Source organism: Perognathus longimembris, chromosome 11 (assembly GCF_023159225.1).
Source record: "Perognathus longimembris pacificus isolate PPM17 chromosome 11, ASM2315922v1, whole genome shotgun sequence".
In the NCBI taxonomy this organism is placed as follows: domain Eukaryota; kingdom Metazoa; phylum Chordata; class Mammalia; order Rodentia; family Heteromyidae; genus Perognathus; species Perognathus longimembris.
Window position 1 is genome coordinate 30,693,589 of NC_063171.1, and position 27,833 is coordinate 30,721,421.

The following is a 27,833-nucleotide window of genomic DNA, read 5'->3' on the forward strand; positions in this document are numbered from 1 at the left end:
GCTTACAGTCTAGAGGACAAAGAGACATGCTCACAGGTAACAAGAATGCAAGACAGTATGAGGTCAGGTCTATGGTGCAAAAATAGTGGGAGAGCAGGGCACAGGTAAAGATCAAATATGCCCACTCGGGGGACTAATGCAGCAAGTGGTATTTTGGCTATGTAGCAAATGGTGTTTTGGTTAGAACTCACAGAGGTGGGACTAGAGAGGGGACATGATAGGTTCTAGGGGAGGAGTGGAGGAAGGCGAATGCAGTGGATGTCCAGAGCAGAGAGCTGTCTGCCTTGATTGGAGTAGGGTATCCTAAAGGGCTAACAGAGCCAGAGAAGGGCTTGGAGGGTGGCAGAAGATCTTAGGGGATGAAAGGTCTGCAGTCTGTAGGGAATGGTCGTCCACTGGAGGCATCTTAGCAAGGGAGTGCATGATCTGACCTCAACACCAAGCACCCTGCCATAAATAACCTGTGATTCTCTTTCTCTTTTTCTTTTTTTCTTTTGACCAGTCCTGGGGCTTGCACTCAGAGCCTGGGTGCTGTCCTTGAGCTTCTTCTGCTCAAGGCTAATCCTCTACCACTTGAGCCACAGCACCATTTTCTGGCATTTTCTGAATAGTTTACTGGAGATGTGAGTCTCACAGACTTTCCTGCCAGGGCTGGCTTCAAACCATGATCCTCGGACCTCAGCCTCCTACGATTCTTTGTTTCATTCTTGGTAACTTTAGGGAATCACACCCTCTTTTTTTCTGGCCACATGTACTTTCCCAGGCTTCACATAAATTATAAAGCAGTGACTTACTAGGCAAATTATGGACTTAATTCACAGGTACACATCACCTCCAGAGAAAAGGAAGTGAGGCTTTGCAGAACCACTTGGGAGGAGGAGGCAGAGCACAAGGACAGTCAACTGTCAGCATGGCAAGGACAAACTCAGAGAAAACAGGAGAGCTAAGGGGAATGACAGAGGGCCAGGGCCGTTGAGTGACATAATTAGCATCATCCAAAGTCAGTCACCTCCCAAAGGACTTCTGGAATAATTGACCTGGCTCTCCAGCCCACAGGATGAAGAGACCCTGCAGTCTAATTCACTGGAATCAGCAGATGGAATGTGCAGAGTGTCCCCTGCTGACTGAGGCTCTTAGGAACCTGCCTAACTGTCCAAAGAGGAGGGAGAATGGCGCCCACCCCCACCTGAGCCACCCCAGCCTGGGAAGGGATGGGAGGCCACTGCTGTCCAGGTAGACACGGCAATGCTGGTCAGCGAGGGCTCCCCCAAGACCTCCACCCCAGTTGCAGTGGGTGCCTGGGTTGGGAGCATGGAAGAGGGCGATGTCACCGCTGGATTACCAAGGAGAAACGCTCCGGGGGTGCCAGGGTGCACCTCTGAGCCTGACCCAGCAGAGCCCCCACCTCCATTGCTGATGGTCCACAGGCACGGATAAGGGCTGTAGAGACAGAGAAAGAGGGAAGGTTTGATGAACTGAGGTGAAGGGATGCCACCTGACAAGCACACCCATAGCACTGAGAAGGCAGGGATCCGAAGAGGTCTTCTGGTCATGGCTATGGTTTTAGCTGAGATAGCATGGGTTTAATGGAATGAGAACAAAACTAGCTGTCCTGAGACCTAGAGTCTGATGCTGTTCCTGCCAAAGGAGTTCCTCAACTTTAAACCTATCATTTCATTCCTCTGGGATTCCTTGTAGCCTATTTAAAATGAGTGGGGACATGAAAAGAAGACAGTGGAATGATGCAGTCTGTGAATAAGACCTCTCTTTGGTCAAGGTGGGTAACATGGCATAATAACCAGGACTCTGCTGCCATAAATCCTGGGTGTGAATCCTAGTACTACCACTTACTAGTTTTGTGAACTTGGTAAAAGTCGTTAATACCTCTGTGTCTCAGCTTCTTTGATTTTTATTATTTCGGTGGTACTGGGATTTGAATTTAAATAAATTAACACCTTGTTAGGAAGGTTTTCTACCACTTGAACCATGCCTCTAGTTCTTTATTGCTTTTACTGTTTTTCAGATAGAGTTGTGTTTTTCCCAGGACTGGCTTTAGACTGCCATCCTCCTATCCATGCCTCCCACATAGCTGGGATGACAGGTGTATGCTGCCACATCCAGTTCTGTTGTTGAGATAGAATCTCACTAGCTTTTTTTTAACAAGGCTGTCTATAAGACTGATTCTCCTGATCTCTGATCCCAAACAGCTGGGATAATAGGCATAAACCAACCACACAGGGCTGGGAATATGGCCTAGTGGCAAGAGTGCTTGCCTCATATACATGAAGCCCTAGGTTTGATTCACCAGCACCACATATATAGAAAATGGCCAAGTGGCAGAGTGCTAGCCTTGAGCAAAAAAGAAGCCAGGGACAGTGCTCAGGCCCTGAATCCAAGGCCTAGGACTGGAGAAAAAAAAAAACTACACACAGCCTGAGTCTCGGCTTCTTAATCTTTAAGAATCAGAATTAGCCAGACACAAGTAGTCCCCATCTATAATCCTAGCTACTCAGAAGAATGAGATCTGAAGATCGCAGTTCAAAACCAGCCCAGGCAGACAAATTCGAGAAACTCTTTTACTTACAGCTAGCCAGGAAAAGGTCAAAAGTGGAGGTATGGCTCAAGTGGTAGAGAACCAGCCAGCCTGAGCAGAAAAAAAAGCTAAGCAAGTGCATGAGGCCACAAATTCAAGTTCCAGTACCAGTACAAAAAAAAAAAAAAAAGACCAAAAAATAAGTAAGTAAAGCTGGAGTTATAATTTATACACCTCAGAAGTTTTTGTAAAGATTAAATCAAAAGGTGAGTAGCTTAAAGATAATTTTTAAATATTTTAATAAATAATAAGTAGGTCCTAATACATGGCACTCAGTAAGTGGTGGTTGTTATAATTAATTCCTCCATTTCCAGTCTTCATCTGTCAGCTCTGGCCCCTGGTAGAAAGGCTAGGAAGCCACTTGGTTCCATCCTTCCTCCTCCTATCCTGATCTGACCCTTCTCGCACACAGCATAGGTATCAGGACTTTTTAATGATTCCCAGGTAGTCATAATGTGCAGCCGAGTTGGCATGCTAATATAGAACTCATATGCATATGTACAAACCCCATGCTCTAAGCCAGAGTCGTCATCTCAAAGTTCTGACTTGTTAAGAGTTCCTCTATTTCCTGATGCTACATGGCTTGATATTCAGCTATTTAATGGCACTACTGAATGTGTGTTTTTCTCTGACAAAATCCTTATGGAATAAGGATGAGGTAAACATGCTACCGAAGAAATCAGAGGTGGCAATGCCATCACCTGTACCACGCTTCAGGCCCTGCAGATATCCTTGAACCCAGACTCTCAGCTATCTGAGGCAGGTCAGAATCTCCTGAAGACATTTCTAATTCCTCCTGGGCCAGTGGAAAATCCTTGTTGCCCTTCTGACTTTATGAGCTTTGGGTTCTTTATCAGCGAAGTTGGATTTATTCATGTCTTATAGATGGCTCTGAGTGCTTGGATGATGTCCATAAGTATCTCACAGGGCCAGGTACCTGACTGACGAATAGCTTCAAGGACATGCCTCCCCATCCGCTTCCCTACTTCCTACCACAGCCCCCATCAGTGTTCTTCCCTTGAGTCTCCAGGCCAACACTGTCCAACAGTGCCCCAAGTGCCAGCCACTTATGTCAGCTCACAGTTTCTAATAGCCAAATTTGAAAAAAGAAAATGGGAAAACATAGCTTGTTAATATCTTTCATCACTGAAAATATTCAAAATTGGATCATTTCAACATACACTTATATTTTTTAAATGTTGAGATTTCTAGTCTTTACTTTGTGCTAAGTCTTTGAAGTACTGTGTGTACATGAGTCCTTGTCCATCTCAGTTTTGACTAGCTGTGTTCCAGGTCTTCAGGAGTCATGGTAGACACCATAGCTCAGATAGCTCAAGATACCTATGAGTGGCAGCAGCAGCAACACCTGGAAACTTGTTAGAAATGCAGAGCTCTGTAAGATATCACAAGAAATGTACACACTGCCCTACTATGTAACTGTACCGTTTTTGCACAACATCTTGTCAAAAAAAATTTGTGTTCGATTAATAAATAAATTAAAAAACTAGGCAAAAAAAAAAAATGCAGAGCTCAGCCGTGTGCCTGCCGGTGGCTCATGCCTGTAATCCTAGCTGCTCAGGAGGCTAAGATCTGAGGACCACAGTTCAAAGCCAGCCCAAGCAGGAATTCTGTGAAATTCTTATCTAAATTAATTACTAGAAAATCAAAAATGGTACTGTGGCTCAAAATGGTAAAGCACTAGCCTTGAGCCAAAGATCAAGGACAGTGCCCATGCCCTGAGTTCAAGCCCCACAAGTAGAAGGGGCAGGGGAGAGGAGGGGAGGGGGAGGAAAGAAGGAAGGGAGGGAGGAAGGGAAGGGAAGGGAAGGGAAGGGAAGGGAAGGGAAGGGAAGAAAAGGAAAGTGGAGGGAAGGAAAGGGAAGGGAGAAAGATCTCTGGCCCTAGACCCTCCCTCTAGCCAAATTCAGATTCTGTATTTGAACATTCCCCAGGTGATGTTATCACACAATGCATGAGGGGGAACTTCTGTACAAGGAGACATCACATTCTCTTCCTTTTTCTAGTTCTGCAAGAGCATAGTTACCTGATGCCTGTTCAAGTCATGTCTTTCAATTGTTAATCCTTTTATTCACCTTTTCAGAATTCTGCAAATCCACATTGAACTTAATAGCTGGCACTGACACAGAATATTGCTGCTAACAAAACATTGAAATGAATTTTCTCATTTTTTATTTTCACCATAGCTCTACAAATTAGATCTTTCTTTTTTTTTAATTTTTTTGGTCAGTTGTAGGGTTGAATTCAGAGCCTGGCTCTGTCCCTGAGCTTTTTTATTCCAGGCTAGTACTCTACCACTACAGCCACAATGCCACTTCTGATTTTCTGGTAGTAAGAGATAAGAGTCTTAGAGTTTCCTGCCTACACTGGCTTCAAACTGTGATCCTCAGAGTTCAGCCATCTGAGTAGCTAGGATTACAGGAGTGAGCCACTGGTGCCCAGCCCTCATATTATTTTTATGTTAGGATAAAAAAGTCTGGTAAGGCTAAGAAATTTTCTGAAAGTCACAAAGCCAATAGGAAGATCTGAGACTCAAAGTCATCTGTCAGACTCCAGGGTACCCTTCTCCATTCCTCTATCATGATGATATTCTGACTTCAAGAAGCCAGAACTAAATTCAAGTCTCTGATGTGAGAATTACATCACCTGTCCTACACATAGGCCTGTTTCTAGAATTGGTACCCATAATGTGTCCCTTCAGAATGAGGAGCTTGTGTGAATATGGATAATCTAAGTTCTTGATTTCTTTGTCATACTTTCTACTGACGTCCCTATAAGTCAGTAAATATCTGTTACAAATGAACCCAAGCCACAATGGGGGTTTTCCCCCTTTTAAATATAAAATGCTATAACTACAAAGCAAAGAGTGTTTTCTCTCCACCCTTTTTCCAACTTCAAGATGTCATCTTGTTGTCATATTCACTAACTAGCAGCTTAGAAGTCAGAACAACAGCTGAGATCAAGCAACTCGAAAAAGAAATGCAAAGTCTCATTGCTACAATAAACCTCCATGACTACCAATGACAAAATGGCAAGGCTGGTCTTACCTGGGTCCTGGATTGATTGGTCCATTGGTGTGGGGTACAGTCAGGATACTGGTATGGGGTGTGGAGGATAAGGAAGTCCAGTTGTCCGGTCCTGAGAAAACTTGCAGATTATTGCTTGAGCTTTCTATCAAATTCACTTTGGAGGAATAATAATAATTAATTCAACTAATGGGGCATATAAAAGTGGTGACAAATGACATTATCCTGTGCCACAAGAGGTGGCACAAGAGGTGATTAGTGGCTTCTGAAGAAAATAGAAAAGAGAAAGGAGCTCACATTTATTGAATACCAAACACAGGCCAGGTGTTAGCTAATATTTACAATCACCACAGTAACAACTACCTGTCTCCATTTTATACATGAAGCTCAGAGGGAGAGGATGATCTGCCCTTTGAGACACAGCTCTAACTCATGTTATTATACTCCCTTTTAAGGGTGGACCACTATAGCATATCAAAGCTAAGCCTAAGGTCTGCCAGTGTCCAGAAGAGATTTGTGAGGTCCAGAACTATGTTCTCCTCATCCATTCTCAACAAAAGAGTCTTCTCTCAAGAAAAAAAAAAATGGCAGCATGACCTCACTTGTATGTGCAATCTAAAAAGGTTGAATACATTGAAGCAGAGAATAGAACACGGCAAGGAAACGGAAAATGAGATATGGTCATTTGTTTGTGGGAAGAATAAATCTAGAGACCTAGCACATAGCATGAGGACCACAATTAATAATATGGCATTTTATTGTGCAACTTTACTAAGAGGCTCAACTTCAGGTGCTCCTACCTAGAAAAAATTAAATAAATGTATAAGAAAATGGATATATTGGGGGCTGGGGATATAGCCTAGTGGCAAGAGTGCCTGCCTCGGATACACGAGGCCCTAGGTTCGATTCCCCAGCACCACATATACAGAAAACAGCCAGAAGCGGCGCTGTGGCTCAAGTGGCCAGAGTGCTAGCCTTGAGCGGGAAGAAGCCAGGGACAGTGCTCAGGCCCTGAGTCCAAGGCCCAGGACTGGTAAAAAAAAAAAAAAAAAAAAAAAGAAAATGGATATATTAATTTCCTTGAATGAAGTAACTATTTCAATGTGTATATCAAAATATGTTACAAGCCTTAAATACATAGTTTTATGGAGGAAGGAAGAAGTGTCTTGTATTTTTTTTAATTCTTCTTTATTCATTGTGTATACAAACAAGAGAAAGAAGTAAAAGGGGAAGGAAAACAAATGGAAAAAAAGAGGAGAGAGAGGAGAGAGAGAAGAGAGAGAAGAGAGAGAAGAGAGAGGGGAGAAAGAGAAAGAAAGAGAGAGAGAAAAGATTCCAGCATCTGTCCCTGGTGCTATGGTTTGAATAAATTCTTCTCAAGCTCATGTGTTAGGAACTTAATGCCCTACACCAGTTAATGATGTTGAGAAAGTAAGATCTTTAAGAACCCTAGTGGATGAATAATGGTGCTATTGTTGTACTCGTGTGTTCTTTATGAAAAGTTGAATTTATTAATTTAGCCTCTCTCTCTCTCTTTCTCTCTTTCCTCCCTCCTCCTCCTCCCCCTACCTCTTCCCCTCTCCTTCTCTTTCTCATCCATGAGACAATGACTTCCATGATAGCCAGAAAGAAGTCCCTCACCTAATACTGTTCTTTATAAATTACTCCAACTCAGGTCTTCTGTTAGAGCAGCACCAACTGAGCCAAGGCCCTGGGTCAGGCTGATTCTTTTCATATTCAAGCACTTTCCACCTCTTAGCCTTAGCCTCTTGCCTTAGCCCTTACATCCTCCAGCTATTCCCTTGCTCCCAATCTTACTCACATTCTGTTCCTAATCTGTTTCCCAGACAACTCAGACCCTTTCACTTGTTGGTGTCTATTCATAGCACCTCCTCTACCTGGAATGCCTGTGTCACATCATCTGTGTTTTGCTCCTGTACTCTTTTATCTCTCTCTTCTGAGTCATCTTTCAAGGCTCAATTTAAATGATAACCTCATGGGCAACCTTCTCTGCTGCACCAGGAAAATGTAGTTGCTCTTTTTCCTTCATTCCCATAGCATCTTTGCTTGAGTGCTTTATAGATTGCTTCTCAAACTTTAATGTGCTTGTAAATCACCTGGGGACCTTGTTAAAATGCAACCTCTGGTCCAGAGTAGAGCCTAAGCAAGTTCCCAGGGGATGCTGCAAGTCTAAAGACCTTATTAGAGCACTTACTACATTGTATTATGATCAATTCTGTATATATTTTTGTAACACTGAGCTCCTTCAGGAGAATCTGTGTCTTAACCACTTTCCTCTTTCCACTGCCTGAAAGAACCTGGGACATGGCAGGTGCTCAGAAGAAGAGTTTCATGTACAAACCACAGAATCTGGAGTTAGAAGGAAACACTGCCAGTTTCCAATACCACTAAGACACATGTCTCCCCTCCCAGCAGCAGCTGTTAAGGGTTTCAGAAGTAGCAACGTGTGGGACACAGGGATAGGAATATGGTGGCCAGAAGCCCTCTGCAAATGCAAGGCTTGGAGTATCACTGAGGAAGGGAGGAAGCATCTCCCATTCCATGAACATTATTCCCTATTGGTCTATCTGTATTGGAAGGAGAACTCCATAACAGTAGGGCATTTGGACATTTTGTTTACATGCTTACAAGAGTGCCTGGTACAAAGTTGGGTCTTCAATAAATATTTGTTGCTTACAAAAGAGCCTTGTATAAGCAAATAAATATAAATATTTGTTGCATAAATAACTGAATAAAAATTAATCCTTCTTTTCATATTCTCTTTAAATAAATATACCTAATAGCAGGCAAGGTCTGGGCATTCACAAGTAAAAGGCAGACAAAACAAAAGTCAATGAAAAAAAAGGCACACAAATAATAGAGCCAACTTAAAAGAAAGTTAGGAACCTGGGTTTTGAATGGCTCATGTCCAGAATCCTAGCTACTCAGGAGGCTGAGATCTGAAGATTGAGGTTCGAACCAGCAGGGCAGGAAAGTCCATGAGACTCAAACTAACCACCCAAAAGCCAGAAGTGCAACTGTGGCTCGACTGAGAGTGTCATCCTTGAGCAAAAAAGCTAAGGGACAGCACCAGGCCCTGGGTTCAAGCCCCAGTAATAGCATACACTGAACAAAAGGAAAGAAGAAAGAAGAAAAATAAAAGGAGGTGAGAGGAAGAGAAGGAAAAGGAGGGAAGGGAGGAAAGGGGAAGAGAGGAAAGGGGAAGACAGGGGAGATGAAGAGAAAGGAGAGGAGGGGAAGAGAAATTAGGTTGTAAAAAGATTTTGCATAATAAAAAGAATTTGCATAATTCCAACTGAATCCCAGAATGACCTGAATGGAGGGGAATTCAGCTCCCTAGAGAGCTTCCTAATAATGCTGCAGCCCTGAGCCATTAGTCCCTAGACTGAGTCATGAATGCAACTACAAGCAAGAGCCATGTAAAAACAAAGACTGAATTTCAGACCCCACAAATTGACTTAAATTTTAGCGATCAGCCTGAAAATGCTCTGTAAACTACTACCCTGGGACAAGGCCTCTCACCCCCATTTGAGACTAGATAACTGAGTGCTCCATGAAATAATAATAATAGAGCACTAAAGCTATCATAATGATACCATCAAATATTGTCATAAAAATAGACAATACAATGAAACAATAATATGTTATATATACATATATATGTATATATGAAAGAGGTTCCATCTCCAGATACTTCAATAATTGTTTATCTGTTTTTCTCCTTTCCCCTCCCCCAGCTCATGCCCAAGGGTTTAATTAGACCCACACACCTGAGGGAGAATGGTTTCTATGCATATAGGCAGAAGGGTAGGGAGCCTGCCGGTGTCCTCGGAGGCCAGAATAGTGCTCACAGCCATGGTGGGTGTGCGGAGCAGGCAGAGGCAAAGGAGTAGCATACTGGTAATTGGTATTGCCAGCTGCACACATGCCATCCGGATTGGAGAAGATCCAGCCTCCCACTAGAATAGACAAGAGGAAGACAGAGAGGCTTCCACACCAAAATCAGATGACCAACTTCTCACAGCTGTTTCTTGTGAATGACACCAATGCTTTTCCAGGTACAAAAACCACTATGCTGCTGCCACTCCCCTTCCCCATGAGCAGGTGACCTGGCTTCTCTGGACATAGATAACAGGTCCTAGCAGTATGGAAAGTTCACTTTTCAATGCTGGGATACAGCGATGTAAAATACACCTGAATTACAGACATTAATAGAAGTGCAGAAGTGGAGTGCCTAATGACTTAAGTAAACATTAATCAAGGAGGCACCAGGTATTTGTGTAACTCAATGGTCTATAGCTACTAGGGACTTGAAATGTGGTTACATAGAGTGAAAAATCTCTCTCTCCACTCACTGGGAAAATGATACCTTCCATCACCAATCCACAAATAGAAGCCAGGGAGCACAGGGAAGAGAGGGAGCTGACCTTGTATACCTCAACAGCAAGCACTTTGCAGGGTAATCACAAAAGCAGCAAAAGCTGTCATAGGAATTAATTATTTTGAACAGAAAACTCTCCTTCAGGTGAGTTCCTTGGCAAAGACTGAGACTTAGCAATGAGGGCTCTTAAACAAGAATTCTGTTCTTCCTCCAGATCTCAACTAGCCTGACTGATGGCAATTCAGATAGGACCAGCATCTGCTTAAGAACACTGACTAAACACTGTATTGGAGCTGGTTAATAGAATGTACTACATTGCTTAAATACTTCTGAAATATAAATAAAAAGTACAGAGTTCATATTACACAATGTGGGCTCAATCATTCCAAACAAGTCCTCTTGTAATCTTCATTTGTTCACTGCTGTGTAAAACATGTGACCCAGGAGATCACTACCTGATGAGGGAGGTCAAAATTGAGCTGACCAAATAGACTTCTTTAGCATACATTATATAATAGCTAATCAAAGGGGCTATAGCACAAACACAGTTCTGAAAAGCTGTCATTTTGTAGGGGAGCTTTGCACATGTCATAGGGATAAACAACATATACAAAGACTCCTCTTATGGCCTTATCTGGACCTGTCTAGAGACCTCCACAAAGGAGTACATGTTTCTCTGAATGCTACGACCTATGCAACTTCATCTAGATCACATAACCTCTGTTCACTGAATTGTTACCACCTCCCCATAACCAGCATCCTGAAGCCCTTGTTTCTTTCTGTACCTCAAAATGCTACTTAAGCTTCAACTATCTGGCCATTTCTTTGAGTCTCCTCTGTGATATATGGCTTTTATGTTTCTATACATTTATAATGGTACCACTTTTCCTGTTAATCTACCTCTTATTAGTTTATATCATAGACTAAAATTATAGAAACTTTACAGAGAAAACTTAAACACCCCACACACACACAGTGATTAATCAAATAGAGATTGAAGTATCCAGGCAAGAGTCCCCCAACACCATTTAGTGTGAGGAGGAGAAGTTTGGCACATATAATGATAATGTATGTACCTCATGAAATCTACCAATATTACAACATGTGAATGTTCAGGTGTGGCCCCATATGTGGTCCAAAGATATTTTCACTGGAAGTCACTTTTTTAAAAAGTGTTTTCTGAGTGCTTCTCTGTATAGCTATCCTCACAGTTCTGGCATGGAAGAGGTATTAATGTTTAGTGAAGAATGGCAGCTAGGATCATCTCCAAATTCAGGACTGTATCAGAGGACCCACTTTCCTTCACTTATGTTACTGCCCTGGGGCGTCCACTGTAGCTTCAAAGGACCCTCCCTAGTGTGAGGTCTTCTCCACCACAAGGGACGTGGAGAGAATAGTACCCTGTGGGAAGTCAACATTGCCTGTGGAATCCCAGCTCTCCCTGCGGCCCTCCAGTGGACAAATGCAGACTCACTCTTCCTCACATTGGAGGCCACAGACTGCTTGAGGCATTACAATGGTGACCAACTCCAAATATTAAAGGAAATCTAGAACAGGGAATGGAGAGTGTCAAGGTAGGAGATAAGGCCAGAAAGAACTTTTGAGAGCTCTTTGCCACTCACAGCAAAACCAGAGGATAAGAAACCCAGCGTTTCATTCATACCTCCTGCCTAAGATTTGAATATTCTCTGTAAGCCTAGAAGCACTGGTTTGCTCTCTCTCCCTGTGAGAACTCTGGAAAGGGCATAACCATGTCTTGAGTGGCAGGAATAAGTTGTAGGGTTTCGATTTGAACTAGGTCTTATTCAGTAATGAAGGTAAAAAAAAAAAAGTCTGAATATTGAAGGAGAAGGAGACAACCCATAGTAGCCCCATGTACCTCCCAATTATTATTTACCCAACTCACAGTGAGAGTAGGTAACATGCTGACTCTCAGCAACAACCTCTGGAATGTCTTTTAGGTGATTTCTGAAAGAGAAACGAAAGTTACAGCTCATGCTACATGTCTAGAATAAAGTCTACCCCAAATTCTCTTCAGAGAGAAATACATTTCTGGTCATTTTTAAAAAGAAAGAACCAAACATCTTTTCTTTTCCTTTCAAAACCACAGTTGTTACCCCATTCTCCTTCATTTAGGAAAAGAGAATGTGCAACTGTTCTATGAAGGTGAAATATTGCTGTTACCTCTATTATCTATCACATTTATGACTATCCCTGTTTATATCTTTCTGATTTGTGATTGTTGCTCTCACCTGATAATATTTGGGAAATAATGGCAGCTAAGATTTGTACAGGACTTATGTCTGTAATATACTATAGCCAACAAAAACCCTAGGAGGGGAACAGACGTACCTATTTTGCAGATTAGAAAAGTAAATCTCAAGGAAGTTGACTTATTCAAGATCAAACCCTCAGGAAATGATAAAGCTAAGACTCCAAGTATGCAATTTTTTTATTTTCATCATGTTATGATAAAATCATTTGGAATCTAGATTCTGTCACCTGATACATCAGCTTATCCTTTATGAATTTTGTTTTTTAAAAAAGTTGTTTGCTACCTCATCAAAATTTATTCAGGTATTGAACAGGACCAAGCCCTGTAACATCTCATTATAAACATTTGTCTGGAAATCCAAAGCCTTTAAAATAAAAAGTAGCCACATAGTAGCCAGTATCCTATGTACTTGGGAGATAGAGATTGGAGGGTTAAGGCTTGAGGCCAGCCAGTGCAAAAAATTCATGAAACCTCCATCTCAACCAAGAAAAGTTGGCCATGGTGGTGTGCACCTGTCATACCAGCTATTAGGAAGCATAAATCATAATCTAGACCACCTTGGCATAGATGTGAGACCGTATTGGAAAACTGACTAAAGAAAAAGGGGTTTAGGGTACAGCTGAGAAGAACACCTGCCCATCAAGTGAATTCAAACAAAGGGCCACCAAAAAGTTGAAAAAGAAAGATTAGACAGCTGTCCAAATAGGTGAAAATTTTGAAGTTCAGGGAATAAGATCTGAAAATTTCAAAGGCAATCATGTTTACACTTTAGATGTTGTCAAGAAAAATCATTAAGTACTTCTCTCTCTCTCTCTCTCTCTCTCTCTCTCTCTCTCTCTCTCTCTCTCTCATCAGTTGTGGGGCTTGAACTCTGGGCCTGGGCACTGTCTCTTGAGCTCTTCAGCTCAAGGCTAGCACTCTACCACGTGAACCTAAGCGCCACTTCTGGTTTTCTGGTGGTTAAGTGGAAATAAGATTCTCCCAGACTTTCCTGACTGGGCTGGCTTCAAACTGCAATCCTCAGATCCCAGCCTCCTGAGTAGCTAGGATTACAGGTGTGAGCCACTGGCCTCTCAACACTACTGTCTTTTATTTTGTCCTAGAATGGGAAGGAAAGATAAGGAGATGGTAAAACATTGGCCCAAAGTGGGCCATTCACTCTCATTCACTCCCCCAGAATTTCAAACTTCTCTTCTCATACCTAAGAAATGTAAACCCCATTACTCATTGTTTTAAAGCTAAGAGTAAATACACACAAATCCAGGTATGGTGGTAACCAGCACTTAGAAGGCAGAGGCAAGAGGATTTCAAGTTCAAGGCCAGCTAAGACCACTTAGCAAGACCCTGTCTGAAAATACACACACACACACACACACACACACACACACACACACACACACACAATTTATTAAGACCATATCATTCAGAAGTGAATGAGAAAAGAACAATGAATTACTAAAAATAACTAAATCACATTATTTTTAGTATGGTGGTGCTACTTTGAAGAATCTACAGTAAAGCAAGGCAGATGAAACATTGTCAGCTAGAGGTTCTCCTGGACCTCTACAATAGGATCAGACAGATTTGGACCAGTTTTTGAGTTTGTTGAACATGGATCTGAATATTGAAAGTACATTTCTATCAAAAGTAATACAAGCATCCCTAGCCTCATTCCTTTCAGGAACTCATAATTCTCACACCTGCAGAACTCAGTCATAAGACATTACTGAAATTCCTCTACTCACCTTTCCTTGGCATCCAGAAAGGCCTTGGCAAAAGGGTTGTACTTGATTTTGAGAGCTGTTATCTTATGTTTGCAAAAACAAGACGTGTTAGTGAAATCTGAATACTTATGAGCAAATAGAATCCTTTATTCTTACCATGAACTTTTATAAAATCATAATGTCCCCCCACACATACCCATGGGGCATGAACTCAGGGCCTAGGTGCTGTCCCTGAGCTTTTTTGCTCAAGATTAACACTCTACCACTTTGAGCCATAGCACCACTATTGGTTTCCTGGTAGTTAATCATAAATAAGAGTCTCATGAATTTTCCTGCCCAGGCTGGCTTTGATCCATGAGCCTCAGATCTCAACCTCCTGAGTAGCTAGAATTACAGGAATGAGCCACCAAGACCTGGTGAATACTTCTTTTTTATTTCCTCCCTCCCTATGTTTATTTGCTCACTCCTGCATTAGATCACTATTGTACTGTCTCTGGCAAAGGATATTTCACAATGACATGGCAAAAATGAGAAATGATGTGTAAAGCTAGCAAAGAAAAGGGTAAAGCATTATAAATGAGTAAAGCCTTGCTGAATCTTCTCTTACTTATTTTTCATTTCCTCCAACAAGCTTTCTGAGTATCTTCTATATTTAAGTTCCTGAACATACCTGGCTCTTTACAAGCCAAGGGTATCTCAGTGCCTATGTGGAAGAGAAAAGGACATGGTAGGCTGCAATATAGTTCATATCTTCAGTGTCTTTCAAAAGTTCATTGAGTAAAGGCTTGACCCAGGGTGGCACTATTGGGAGGTGGTGGAACCTTGAGTGTGTAGGCCTAGTAAGAGATCTTCAAGTCACTGAGAACATACCCTTGAATGACTGTGGGACTCATGTCCCTTCTCACTTTTTTTTTCTCCCTAGTCATGAAGTAAGTGGTTTTGCTTAGTTAGCCATGTGCTCCTCAGGCCCAAAGCAAATAGGGCCCCTAGATTGATCATAAAGCAGAACCTCAAAAACTGTGAGTCAAAATAAGTATCTCATGAATTTATTGTGAGGGAATGTTGAATCATACTGAAGGTTTAACAAGCAGGCAAGAAGAAGTAGAGAGTAGCTCCCCCATTGTTTAATTTCATGAAACCTGGAAATCTTATCTTTCTTCCAAGTTAGCTTAGGGCAATACAATAAAAGGACCTCTGCCCCTTCTGCCATGCTCCCCCAGGTGACATTTTGTGCACATGCACACATGTACACATACACTTACCTCCTCATTCTGATAAGCAGTCACAGCGATGAACTGGGTTTCAGGGAAGGAGCAGTTCATGACCATTCTATGGGCCCCCCCAACACGCACTATGTGAATCTGTGGTTCATACTTATGCAGAGAATTCAGCATTATCTGTGATATAGGGGAAAAAGACAAAAGGAAGCCATGTCAAATCTGGTGTATCACTGGTGATCAGTAAACCAGCACCTTTGGTTAATCCCACCCAACAAGACAAATCCAAGGTCATCTGAGCGCAAGCCCTAGCTGCAAAGCTGAGAAATGAATGAAGGCAATTTTTCCTGGAGGTCCCAGGAGCATGTCATTGATATTGACTCTTAAACTGGGGTCAGGAACAGGTTGCTGAAGAGAGAGAACGAGAACGAGAGAGAGAAAGAGAGAGAGAGAGTTCTTAAATATTCTAGTCTCTGAGTAAAGCCTCATTTATATTCTCTTCTCCTATTTTAGCATAATAGTGTACATTTCTCATTTAAGTATGTTTCTTTTCATATGAAGAATCTTAGGAACTCAAAATGCTGACAATGACATTTTACTAGTGACTAAAGGGTAAGCAAATCTGACATCTGATGACTATACATAATGCACTCTTTATGATTCATATGAAAGGCTCATGCTGTGAAACCAAGTAGACAATAACAATTGACGTTTCAATTTCCTGTTTTAATAAACAACTGGAACCTTGGGTATATTACAAAGCCTGGTTGGCATTATCTGTACCTTCTAAACCAGAAACTCCTACACTCCCTATCAGCTAAGCTCAGAGAGAACAGTCACAAGACAGCTCAGGCAACAGATAGAACAGACAAATACATAGGGAAGGAAAACAGTCCAAGCCTTTTCTTCCCAGCCTGTCTCTAATCCCCAAAAGAATCCATATTTTATAAATTAACAACCCAACACAGGGCCTAGTATTTACATCCTACCACAGAAATTGAGAGGGAAAAAGCTCCTAAAACATGTTTACCTTAATTGGAGACCTTAAATAAAACCTTCCTTATTTAAGGTTTGTTTGGATTAGGGTTTTTTTTTCTGAAAAACCAAAGTTGATTCAATATTCTATTGATAATTATCATAATGCCCAAGCAGAGGAAGTAATTATTTCATTTAGGAGGAGCTTTTTATTAAAGTATTTGTCTATTGCCAACATGCCACTTACACCAAAAAAAAAAAAAAAAAAAGATACCAAATAACAAAACCCTGGTACCCACAAACATCTCCCTCCCCAGAGGGGCTGGGTAAAAAGCACAGCACAGAAGACCAAACTGAAAAGAGCCCCATGATTAAGTAAACTACTGCACTCTCTCACTCTCTCTTAACATCAGGAAGTCCATTAAAAACTGAAAGCACCAATTAAGAGCTGTTTATTCCTGTTTACATTTGGACCTCAGGGAATAATTGGCTTCTGTGGGAGAAGAGGCTGGTGAGGACCCCTCTAATTGCCTAAATGCACCCTTGATATTTCTTGATTGGTGTGTGGGGCGGCGCGTACCTGCCCACCTCCGTTGAGCTTGTTGGTCAGCTTCACTTTGCTGAAGGAGATGGGAGCTTTCATCCAGTGGGCCCCAAAGTTGGGGGAGTCCGGGTGGATGTAGACGCAGCTGTGGCTGGAGACCTCGGGCTTGCCCGCTGGCACCCACTCCCCATTCACATACTTCCAGCGGTGGCTGTCAGTGGGTACGAAGTCCAGCAGAAGGGAGTACATGGCATTGGGGTCCAGCCCTGTGACACTAATCTTTAGGACCGGAAACATCCGTCTACAAGAAATGTCAGGGGAACGCAGTCATAATATGTAAGAGGTAGCCTATGAAATTAAGGAAAGGGAGGTAAAGGATGGGGTTGGGCATGGAGGGGAATGAAGAAAGGGGTGACATAGATCAAGATGCATTGTACTCATAAACTGACATGTACAACTACTTAAAGATAAATTTGTTTAAAGAGAAAAGAGAAAGGAGAGAGAAAGAAAGAAAAAGAAGAAAAGAAAGAAAAGTCAGAATCTCAGAAGGGAGTCTGAGTATTATCTCTATATGTCCTCAAAGAGAGACCAAATAGACAGGGGCCAAATCCCCTGCCTCCGTTTCACCAAAATTTTCTTTACAAATGTATTTGCTCTTGGAGCTTAACTTTAAAATGCTGTACTCCATTTTAAAGTAAAAACCCACTGACCTAGTCATTTGCCAGAGGAGACTTGAAGAAGATACACAATTTGATGCCATATTCTCACAGAGCTTTCTTCAAAAAATTCCTCCTTGGGCCTGGGAATGTGGCCTAGTGGTAGAGTGCTTGCCTAGCATGCATGAAGCCCTGGGTTCAATTTCTCAGGACCACATAAACAAAAAAGGCCAGAAGTGGTACTATGGCTCAAGTGGTAGTGTGCTAGCCTTCAGCAAAAAGAATCCAGGGACAGTGCTCAAGCCCTGAATTCAATTCAGAACGGGTACCAAAAAAAAAAAAAAAAATCCACCTTGCACCAAAATGCCACAAAGTAGCCCTTCCCAGACTTACAAAACACACCATCCCTGAGTAATAGCATTTACAGCAGCAACATGGCTGCATAATTAAATAACCAAGGGGGGACCTCTTGGCTATATGAAGTCCAGTTCCTTCCCTCAAGGACTTCTTCGAGTCTTTAGCACACTTATGTACGTGGTAGACTTTGAGGACAAGGTATGGGCTTGTGTCTAGCTTAAAGTGACATGGCAGTGAACTGTCTTTTCTCTGAACATCCTGTTGGACTTTGTGTTCAGGAAACACTTTTTGAGCTACACAGGCTTATTGATTGACCTTTCTTTCATCTTCTAGAATGATTGTTAACAGTGCATCCATGTTTGGAGAAGCTACTCAAATAATTAGCTTCTGGCCCTACAGAATTCACAGCCATTAGCAGTTACTTCCTATGCCATTAAGACTTCTTCCTTTCAGAAAGAAAGGTAGAGGGAAGTTGCCCCAGCCAGGAGAGAGGTAGATTGATAGCACTAGAACTTCCAACTTCCAAAGTCAGGGGTGAAGGACAAGGTTGCAAGGACAATATGCCAATATTTCCAGAGCATTCATTAGGCACCAGACATTGGACTAGCACTTGACAAGAATTAGTTGATTAAGTTTTTTTTTTAAGTTTTCATGTTGTATTTCAGATAAGAAAGATTTCATTTGGTTGATAATGAATTTAACTTTAATAAAGTTAAGAAAAGAAGAGAAAAAGGCAGTACTAGAATTTGAACTCAGACCCCCATGCTTTTCAAGCAAGTACTCTACTGCTTGAAGCATGTCCTTCAGACTTTTTTGACTTAGTTCCCATACAGAGTCTTGTACTTTTCATTGTGGCAGGCTTGGACTGCAATCCTCCTACATCTGTCTCTTATACAGCTGAAATTACAGGCGTGAGCTGCCATGCTCAGCTTTTTGTGTTACAGTCCCTCCCTCTCATGGGCTGGGCTAGAACCATGGTCCTCCAATTTCTGTCTTCCAAGTAGCTTACAGATGTGAGCCACTATGTCCACCCTTATCTGGGGGGACAGTACAGGACTTAGTGCTTGCTAGGCAAGAGCTCTACCACTTGAATCATGCCTCTAGTCCTTATTGCTTTCATTTATTTTTCAGATAACTGTCTCCTACTTTTGTCTGTTACTGGCCTTGGACTGTAATTATACTGCTGCCTTCTATGTCACTGGGGTTACAGGCATGACTCACCTTGCCAGCTTGTTTTTCTGGTTGTATTTTTTTAAAGTTTTTATTATCAAACTGATGTACAGAGAGGTTACAGTTTCATACGTTAGGCATTGGATACATTTCTTGTACTGTTTGTTACCTTGTCCCTCATACCCCCCTCCCCCCTCCCCCCCTCCTCCTTACCCTTACCCCCCCTGAGGTGTTCAGTTCACTTTCACCAAACAGTTTCGAAAGTATTGCTTTTGTAATTGTTTCTCTTTTTTTACCCTGTGTCTCTCAATTTTGGTATTCCTTGATTAAGTTCTTACAACAGCTTTATGAGGATATCTTGGTGTTTCCAAGGAAAGAAAATAGGTTTAAATAGGCTAGGTCAAGAAAGTGAAGTAAATGAAATTTCTTGAGGTGAAAAAAGAGACATCAACTAGTGCATGCCACACACAGATCATGGCTGAGAATTGCACTTCCCATTTCATCTTTCCCTGCCTGAGATGTTCCCCTTTTCCTGTCACTAATGTGATGTCCCTCCCCTAAGACGGTGACCTGTACAATGTAAACTTGGTCTCCTTGCACTTTTCTTTTGGTCCTCCTTCAATAGAGAAAACAGGAGGATTGTTTTCTATTATTTTCTCTTGATAACATATTGGACTACTCTCTCATATATATTTCAATTATATATGTATATATTTTCTTATATAATTTAATATATTTTAATTATTTTCTTATATATTCTAATGTTTCTGAATATTTCAATTACTTTCATAACATTAGCCAAGTGTAGACAAGAAAAAGCCCCTGAAAACACAAATCAAAAGATCATGTAGGGTCAAGTTGACACCCAAGTGTCTGGTTTGTTTATAGGAGGTCTCTATCTTCTGGGTACATGCTTTTACAAGTGTTAAATGATTTTATTTTTTTTTACTTTGTTTCCTAAAAATAACACAAATGTGATATGTGCATAATTGTCACAGCAGATGCTAAAGTCCAAAAGTACCAGAATACGTTGCACATGCAAATTTTTAAAAAGGAAGTAAGATGGAAGATAAGGATCCATGCATGATGGCTCAAGTCTTTAATCCTAGCTACTTGGGAACCAAGGCAAAAAAAGAGCTGGAGACATGGCTCAAATGTTAGAGCACCTGCCTAGCAATTATGAAACCCTGTGTTCAATCCCAATGCCACAAAAAGTCCTTCCTCCCAGGATTTAGGCTATTACATCTCATTTAAGTCTTGCTTCACTGCTAGAAGGCATTCCTATGCCCACTTTATAGATGAGGACCCTGAGGCTCTAGAAACACAATGCATGCTTGTTCCCTCCACTTGCTAGCCTTCTTTTTTTTTTTTTTTACTACAGGCACAAAACTGTTCTCTTTTTGTGATCTCTTTATTGAGACTTCTAGAAAGTTGATACTTGGGCCACAGTGAAAAAGGATAACTTCCCTCAAGGTCTTCCCAATCTCCACACCTAGTTAAAAGATTTATGTTTTCATTGATGATTTCTTAGTGCCTGTTCAAGTGGGGACCCAGTGACCGAAAGGCACTCGCAGATCTAGCTAACATGCTAACAAGGAAATTGGGCAACTGGAAAAGGTGGTTGTTGTTCTCAATATGTGAGATAGTTTGGGAGTGCAAAAGTACAAAGCAACACTTTACTGAAATACTAGGACGAGAGGCATCCCAGCAAGATACAAAAGGGTGAAGAGCCACATGAGCCAAACTTAGGCACATCAGACCAGTGACACTGGAGCCAAGACTTCAATGAGAATATATCAGTCTTACAAAATGCCATGGGGTGCACTAAAAGGAAGAGCAAACACCACAGACCAGGGGTTCCAGTAAGCCTATTCTATTGAGAAGCTGAGAGAGAAGCTAGCTCAGGAAAAATGAGAGGAACATTTAACTTCTTAACCCTACTTCCATATGGCAGAGTCCTTCTTACTCTCTCAGCTCTATCATGCTAGGTCTCAAAGGGTACAGCATGACTTTCCAATCCAGAAGAATGCATGCAATGGCATCTCTCCTTTCATTCTACATTCAGAGCTATAGTGGATGTCTGAAAGAAACCACAATTGCAGCTACACAGGAGGCAGAGGGCATGAGGGTCTCAAAACCAACCTGGGGAGAAAATTAACAAGGTTTCCACCTCAACAAATAAACCATACAGATGGTTCACATCTATAATCCCAGATATATAGGAGGTGTGGCTAGGAGGATCACAAGCCAACTATTAGTAAAAATGTAAGATCCTATCTGAAAAATAAGTAAAGCAAAGGGGTGAGGGTGTCACTCAAATGATAGAGCACATGCCTAGCCAATTACCACTAAAAAAAAAATCCATGATCACACGGTCACTCAAAAAGATATTGAACATCTCTAGTCATTAAAAACACATAATAGTGAAATGCCATTGCATACCCACAAGTATGTCTAGAATAGAAAAAAACTAGACAATAACAAATGTTGGTTATAGAGGATATATAGAAATAGATGTTATAGAGGATATAAAGAAACTGATATCTCGTGCATTGCTAATAGGGATGTCAATTGGTGCAGTCATTTTGCAAAGCAATCTAGCTGCCTCTCATCTAAATAAATGAGTTACTACATGAGTCTGCAATTCTCCCCCTACTTCAGAATGTATATAAGATGAAAACTCTTTGCATGAAAAAAAATAGGCACACAAATGTTTTTGGCATTAGTATTTATAATAGCCAAAACATAGGCAGTCCCAAGTACTGATGAGCTAATGAATGGACACAAAATGTGTTATATCTGTACAATGGAATATTACTCAGCCACAAAAACAAATTAATTTATGCTATGACATAGATGAACCTTGGAAGCATTATGCTAAGTGAACGCCATTCACAAAGAGTCACTTATTGTACAATGCCATTTGTGTGAAACGACTAGTATAGACAGGAAATAGATGGGAGGCAATAGCTTAGGGATACAGGTTTTCTCTTTGAGGTTATAAAAATGTTCTAAAATTAATTGTGGAAAAAGACACACAATTCTGTGAATATAATAAGACCACTGTACTGTCTCATATCATAATAACACTACTAACAAAAATGAAGCAACTAAAGTATCCTGTCACCTGGCAAATCGTATCTGAAAAATAATAAGAATTCATTGCTTTAGTTTCTTCAGTGTTCCATTTGCCATGAACTTTATAATTATCCTTGGCTTTGTTTGTCTGTTTGGTTTTGAGATGGGTTCTCAGTATGTACCTCAGTCTTGCCTTGAATTTTTGATTCTCCTGTCTTAGGCTCCCAAGTACAGGTACACATTACCATGCCTTGGTTTTTTTTTTTTAATTACTACATGAATAAACTAAGAAATGTCTTGTATTTTTTCATCTCCATTATGCCATCAAGAATAAATGAAAAGGGCTGGGGATATGGCCTAGTGGCAAGAGTGCCTGCCTCATATACATGAGGCCCTGGGTTCGATTCCCCAGCACCACATATACAGAAAATGGCCAGAAGTGGCGCTGTGGCTCAAGTGGCAGAGTGCTAGCCTTGAGCAAAAAGAAGCCAGGGACAGTGCTCAGGCCCAGAGTCCAAGCCCCAGGACTGGCCAAAAAAAAAAAAAAAAAAAAAGAATAAATGAAAAGTCTACCAACTTGTTCAGTGTCCTGGAACTAGAACTAGGCCTGTCTCTGTTCATCTACTGTCAACTTTGTTCATCTTCCCTCTCTTTGTCCTGCCTCAGAATGACTTTGATGACCTTGAAACATCATCTATTTACGTATAGTATGTAAACAAATAGCCCTGTCAACAAAAGAGCAGGCTTTGTTTTCAAGGATGAACTGAGCTTCTAATCAACTTGATCATGTGTCCATCCCCGCCCTCCCCCCCATGAAACTAATCACAGAGAATCCAAGGCTGTGAGGAACTCAGCAACATGTTCCTCAGTCTAGAACTCACACAATGTTTTGCTCATCCTTGAAGAGTCTTTAACAGAGAGAAAAAGAGGTACACAAGGATACAGGGAGGGAGGAGGCAGGAGAAAAGAAGAAATGCAACAAAATGAGAAAGTACTTCTCAACTTGCCAAAACACCATGCTTGAAGAACCACTGGTGTTGGGGTTTTGCCTGCAAGTTTGGCTTTGGTTCACTGTGAAGCTAGCTTTCATTAACAGGAAATATTGAAAGGCAGCCACCCTATTGGAGGATGCTTAGAGAAGGGAGAGATCTGAAGGAGAAAAAGGGTAAAAAAGGAGGCAGGCTTTGGGCTGGGGATATGGGCCTAGTGGCAAGAGTGCTTGCCTCGTATACATGAGGCCCTAGGTTCGATTCCCCAGCACCACATATACAGAAAATGGCCAGAAGTGGCGCTGTGGCTCAAGTGGCAGAGTGCTAGCCTTGAGCAAGAAGAAGCCAGGGACAGTGAGTCCAAGCCCCAGGACTGGCCACAAAAAAAAAAAAAAAAAAAAAAAAAGGAGGCAGGCTTTATAAGGCAGAGAAGAGCAGAGATGATTTAAAGCAAAATTCAAGACGTTTTGCTTATAAACACTTTCCTCCATCTCCTCACCAAACAATAATACTCATCAGGTACTCATTAACTTTCAAAGGGATGTGTTTATGTGTGTAATATGCATGGTGCATGGGTGTTCATACGTTAAAGTGAGCAGGTATAAAGACAGCAGTGGTGTCCGTTACATGAAAATAAAAGAGGAAAACCAAGAGTAGAGTCAGGGAGGCAAGATTGCCCAGTCTGAGGCAGGTTACACAAGCTCATAAGATCTTCTTAGCAGTAATTGTAAAGTTCAAAAAATACAAATCATGGATGTACTCCATTTCCCAATAAGGACTTGAGCCCTCCTCATGCACACAATCTTGATTTTTTTTCCTCCCCTGCACTATCCTCAGTAGAAACTAAGAATATAGCCCATTAGGTGCAAACTCTGTCATTTGAACACTTATTCATGATAGGAAACCAATGTACCAGTCACATCGGCAAATGTTCCAAAGCTCTGAAAACCTACTCGAGGCAAATTAAGTAAAAATAATAATTTAATTGCATGGGAAGACACATGAAATACAGCATTTTCCTATTGGATGAACACCTTATCATTAAAGAAAGGAAGTGTAGAGATTTAATCTATTTTCCTCTCTAGTTGGAAATGTCACCTAAAGTACAAGGTCTTAGCTTAAAGGATAAAGATGAAAGGAAATGCAGGCTGGGTGCCCTAGAGCTGACTCAAATGAGCTCTAGCCAGTATTATAATTGCCACTATTACATCTGAAAAACTCCAATAAAAATTTTAAATTAAAAAGAGAGAGGGCAGAATGTTAAGAGGACGTAAAGAAAGAAGTAGGAAAGAGAACAGAAAGAGCAAAGGTACCACTAGGAGCCCAGTTTCTGGAGATCATAGGGAATACATTTCCAGAGGAAATCCATTCTCTACAGTAAAACTAATCAGCATCAGAGACAAGCCTCTTGTTTGTATATATTTATACAGAATGAAATTTATATACAAATGAAAGACCTCCCTTTGACAAGTCTCAGTTCTTCATCAGCCCATCTTATGCAAACTTAAATTGTGCTATTATGCAGAACAATGAGACCACAAATGTAGAGGACATCACCTTCTTGAGAGAAGCTTCTGAGAAAAGTGAAAAGGTCAGGCAATCTGAATGTCCAGGCAGGAAATGAGAGTGAAAGGGATTGAGCTACATATTCCATTTTCCTCCACCTAGAAGGGCTGCCATGTGTCCCTGGGTGAGGTTGAGGAGACAGCATGGAAGGCAGAGGTTTAAGATAACAGGTCTCTAGCAAAGGAGAATGAGCAGAAAGAACCTACGGGGACAGATGGCTGGGGGAGGGAAGGAGGGATAGAAGGAGAAAGAAAAGAGTAAAGAAGAGATGAAGAGGGGCTGGGAATTTAGCTCAGCAGAAGAGAACCTGCCTGGTGAGCGCAAGGCTCGAGTTCAGTCCTCAGCTCTGGAAAAAAAAAAAATCTATAAAAGAAGAGATGAAGCAAGATATCTCTGTGTCAAGAACATAAAATTCTACTAATGTCTTAATCACAGAAGTAAGAAGATTGAGAGTGAGTCCACACCACAGTCTTCATTATCAACTACACCAACTTTTTAAGGATACTTCTCACCTCTTTCTAAAGAAGAAGGGAGGGCTGGGGATATGGCCTAGTGGCAAGAGTGCTCACCTGGTATACGTGAAGCCCTGGGTTCGATTCCCCAGCACCACATATACAGAAAATGGCCAGAAGTGGCGCTGTGGCTCAAGTGGCAGAATGCTAGCCTTGAGCAAAAAGAAGCCAGGGACAGTGCTCAGGCCCTGAGACCAAGCCCCAGGACTGGCCAGAAAAAAATAAAATAAAATAAAAAAATAAAGAAGAAGGGAACTTTCCATCTCCTGGAAACAACTTAACCTAAGGGGTTCAAAGATCTTAAGAGAGCCTCAGAAAAAGATTCTAATCACAAAACAGGGAACAGCTACAGGGCATCCACCTCTAAGGATCCTTTTGATCATAATTAGACTTCTCATAAAAAAAATATTTTTCAGATAGTTAATATGAGTGACTTCAAACATGAGGAATTTTAAACTTTAAATACTGGGCAAAAATTTACTTAGATGGGGGCTTGGGGATATGGCCTAGTGGCAAGAGTGCTTGCCTTGTATACATGAGGCCCTGGGTTCAATTCCCCAGCACCACATATCCAGAAGTGGCGCTGTGGCTCAAGTGGCAGAGTGCTAGCCTTGAGCAAGAAGAAGCCAGGGACAGTGCTCAGACCCTGAGTCCAAGGCCCAGGACTGGCCAAAAAAAAAAAAAAATTTACTTAGATGAGAAAATATAAACACTCTCCTTAAATTGTAAAAGTACATTCATATATAAATTATTTCATTGGATCTTATGTTTCAGAAATGTTCATTTTGTTGAAATGCATTTGTTTACTGTACTTATTTTTATTGTAATGTATAGCCACATTGACAGCCAAGTCGTTGAAGCTAGGATCTCAAACTACCATCCAAAAGAACAATCCATTAACAGTAGATTCTTTCTACAAACCACACATAATAAACTTTTGACAATTGTGTCATCATTCATCTTTGACAGAAACTCAATCTAATTAAGGATTTGAAGTAATTTCCGAAATCGAAAACATGTTTTTATATTTCCTTTTACCCAAGAGGCAACAAAACTAACATGTAGTTACAGATCAAGGGAAGGAATCAATGTAATTGCTAATATTAAAGGCAATAAATCCTCCATAGAGTGCAAATGTGGAATTCATTTAGAGAGAAAAATATAAATATCAAGCAAAGTTCACAGTCTTGCTACCAATATAACCATAGATTTCTCAAAATGCCCCTAAAAAGCATTTCAGTATAATCCAACAGCTCTCAAGTTCATAATTCTCCTAGATGACAAAAAAATTATTTATTTCCTATGCTGTGTTTCTATTCAAAATTAGAAAGCCAAGACATCAGGAATAAAAGCATTTTGTATAAGGACAAAAGCCTGTCAAAAGTTCAGCTGCCTTCCACTTCTCCCTATTAGCAAGATTTCCCTCAAGATAATCCTAAGAGTCTTACCTAAACCAACTCAACTGAAAAATGCCTGTTAGTGTTTTGTACTTTTGTGTCCATGAGTACCAAAAGCATTGACTGAATGTTAGGAGCGAGTGTGAATGCGCTGCTGAGATTTGCTTTCAAAATAATTTGCATCTCCTCTGCTAAGGGAAAGCATGAGATATTACTTTGACAGCCCCTTAGTCGAATAGACTATGTAACCCAAGAAATACCAACAAAGTTCAGTTTCCTTCAATCTCTAATTTGTTGCAGTGACAAAACTGAAGGAAACCCATTTAAGGCAGTTCATCATTGCTTCGTTCACAACCACTGCAACAGTTTTATAACCTCACAAGCACACAATCACAATGCACTCTCACCCTCAACACACAAGGAAAGGAGGCAGTCCACCTCTCTACCCCTTTGCTCCTAGTCTTCATCTAATAAAGAATCCTGGCAAGTGTTCTGTGCTTAAGAAGTAACCATCCAACTTCCAAATAAAACTGACTTTTACCTTATCCGAATGGAGTTGGAGCTCAGGTTTCTGCCAGTGTATGTCAAAAATCAATACTGTTTTCTGACATTTGAGTGCATATCTTTAACACTATATATAGATAGATAGTTATAGATAGATAGATATAGATAGATAGATAGATAGATAGATAGATAGATAGATAGATAGATATTGCATATATATAATGGCATCACCTCTTCATGGTGATTTCCCAGAATCTCTCTATTTACAATGCCTGTAAGACAGGTGGCTTCATCATCCACTCCTCAGATGATCTCAGAAAAATTAATTAAGTTGGCTGGGGGACAGCCATGTGAGAGAGTTCTCTGAACCTGTTTAATCAGACAGACCCTGTCACCTCTGAATGAAGAGCGGCAGCCTCTTCAATATTCAAGGGGTCTCACCTTCCTTGCCAAGCAGTGCCAGCCGGGCCGGGGCAGCAGATAGACTCACCTTCCATTCTTGGTCACAATCATCTCATTAGTGACTTCTTTGAATCTCTGCCAAAGGGGTGCATCCTCCAGGACGATCTGAAGCTGCTTCTCTGTAGGGTCACCTTTCTCCCTGCCTGCCTGGAGCTCACTTTCTACCACATTGAGCAGGCGAGAAACAGAACCATCGCTGCTCTTCTGAGTACCTGGATCACCCATAGCCATGGGCTTCTCAAACTTTGCTGAGAGCCACTGCCTATCTTAGCTCCTTCTAGCTCCTTCCTTCCCTCACTTGCCTGCTTTACAAACCCAGCTGAACGGTTCCTGGGGAACTGGAAGAAGGTGCCGGGGCTCCTACCGGA

The 27,833-nt window shown here is 41.3% G+C and overlaps 1 protein-coding gene across 1 annotated transcript; it reads right to left on the reverse strand.

The window, feature by feature from the left end:
* Nucleotides 1-602: 602 nt before the first annotated feature.
* Tbx19 (T-box transcription factor 19) lies at nucleotides 603-27,833 on the reverse strand. The gene is made up of 8 exons (XM_048357828.1): nucleotides 27,494-27,833; nucleotides 16,811-17,075; nucleotides 15,301-15,435; nucleotides 14,060-14,121; nucleotides 11,946-12,007; nucleotides 9,429-9,617; nucleotides 5,659-5,794; nucleotides 603-1,440 (listed from the first exon to the last, which is right to left on the reverse strand). Exons 1-8 carry the CDS (start codon nucleotides 27,694-27,696, stop codon nucleotides 1,146-1,148), a joined length of 1,347 nt encoding a protein of 448 aa, XP_048213785.1. The 5' UTR covers nucleotides 27,697-27,833; the 3' UTR covers nucleotides 603-1,145.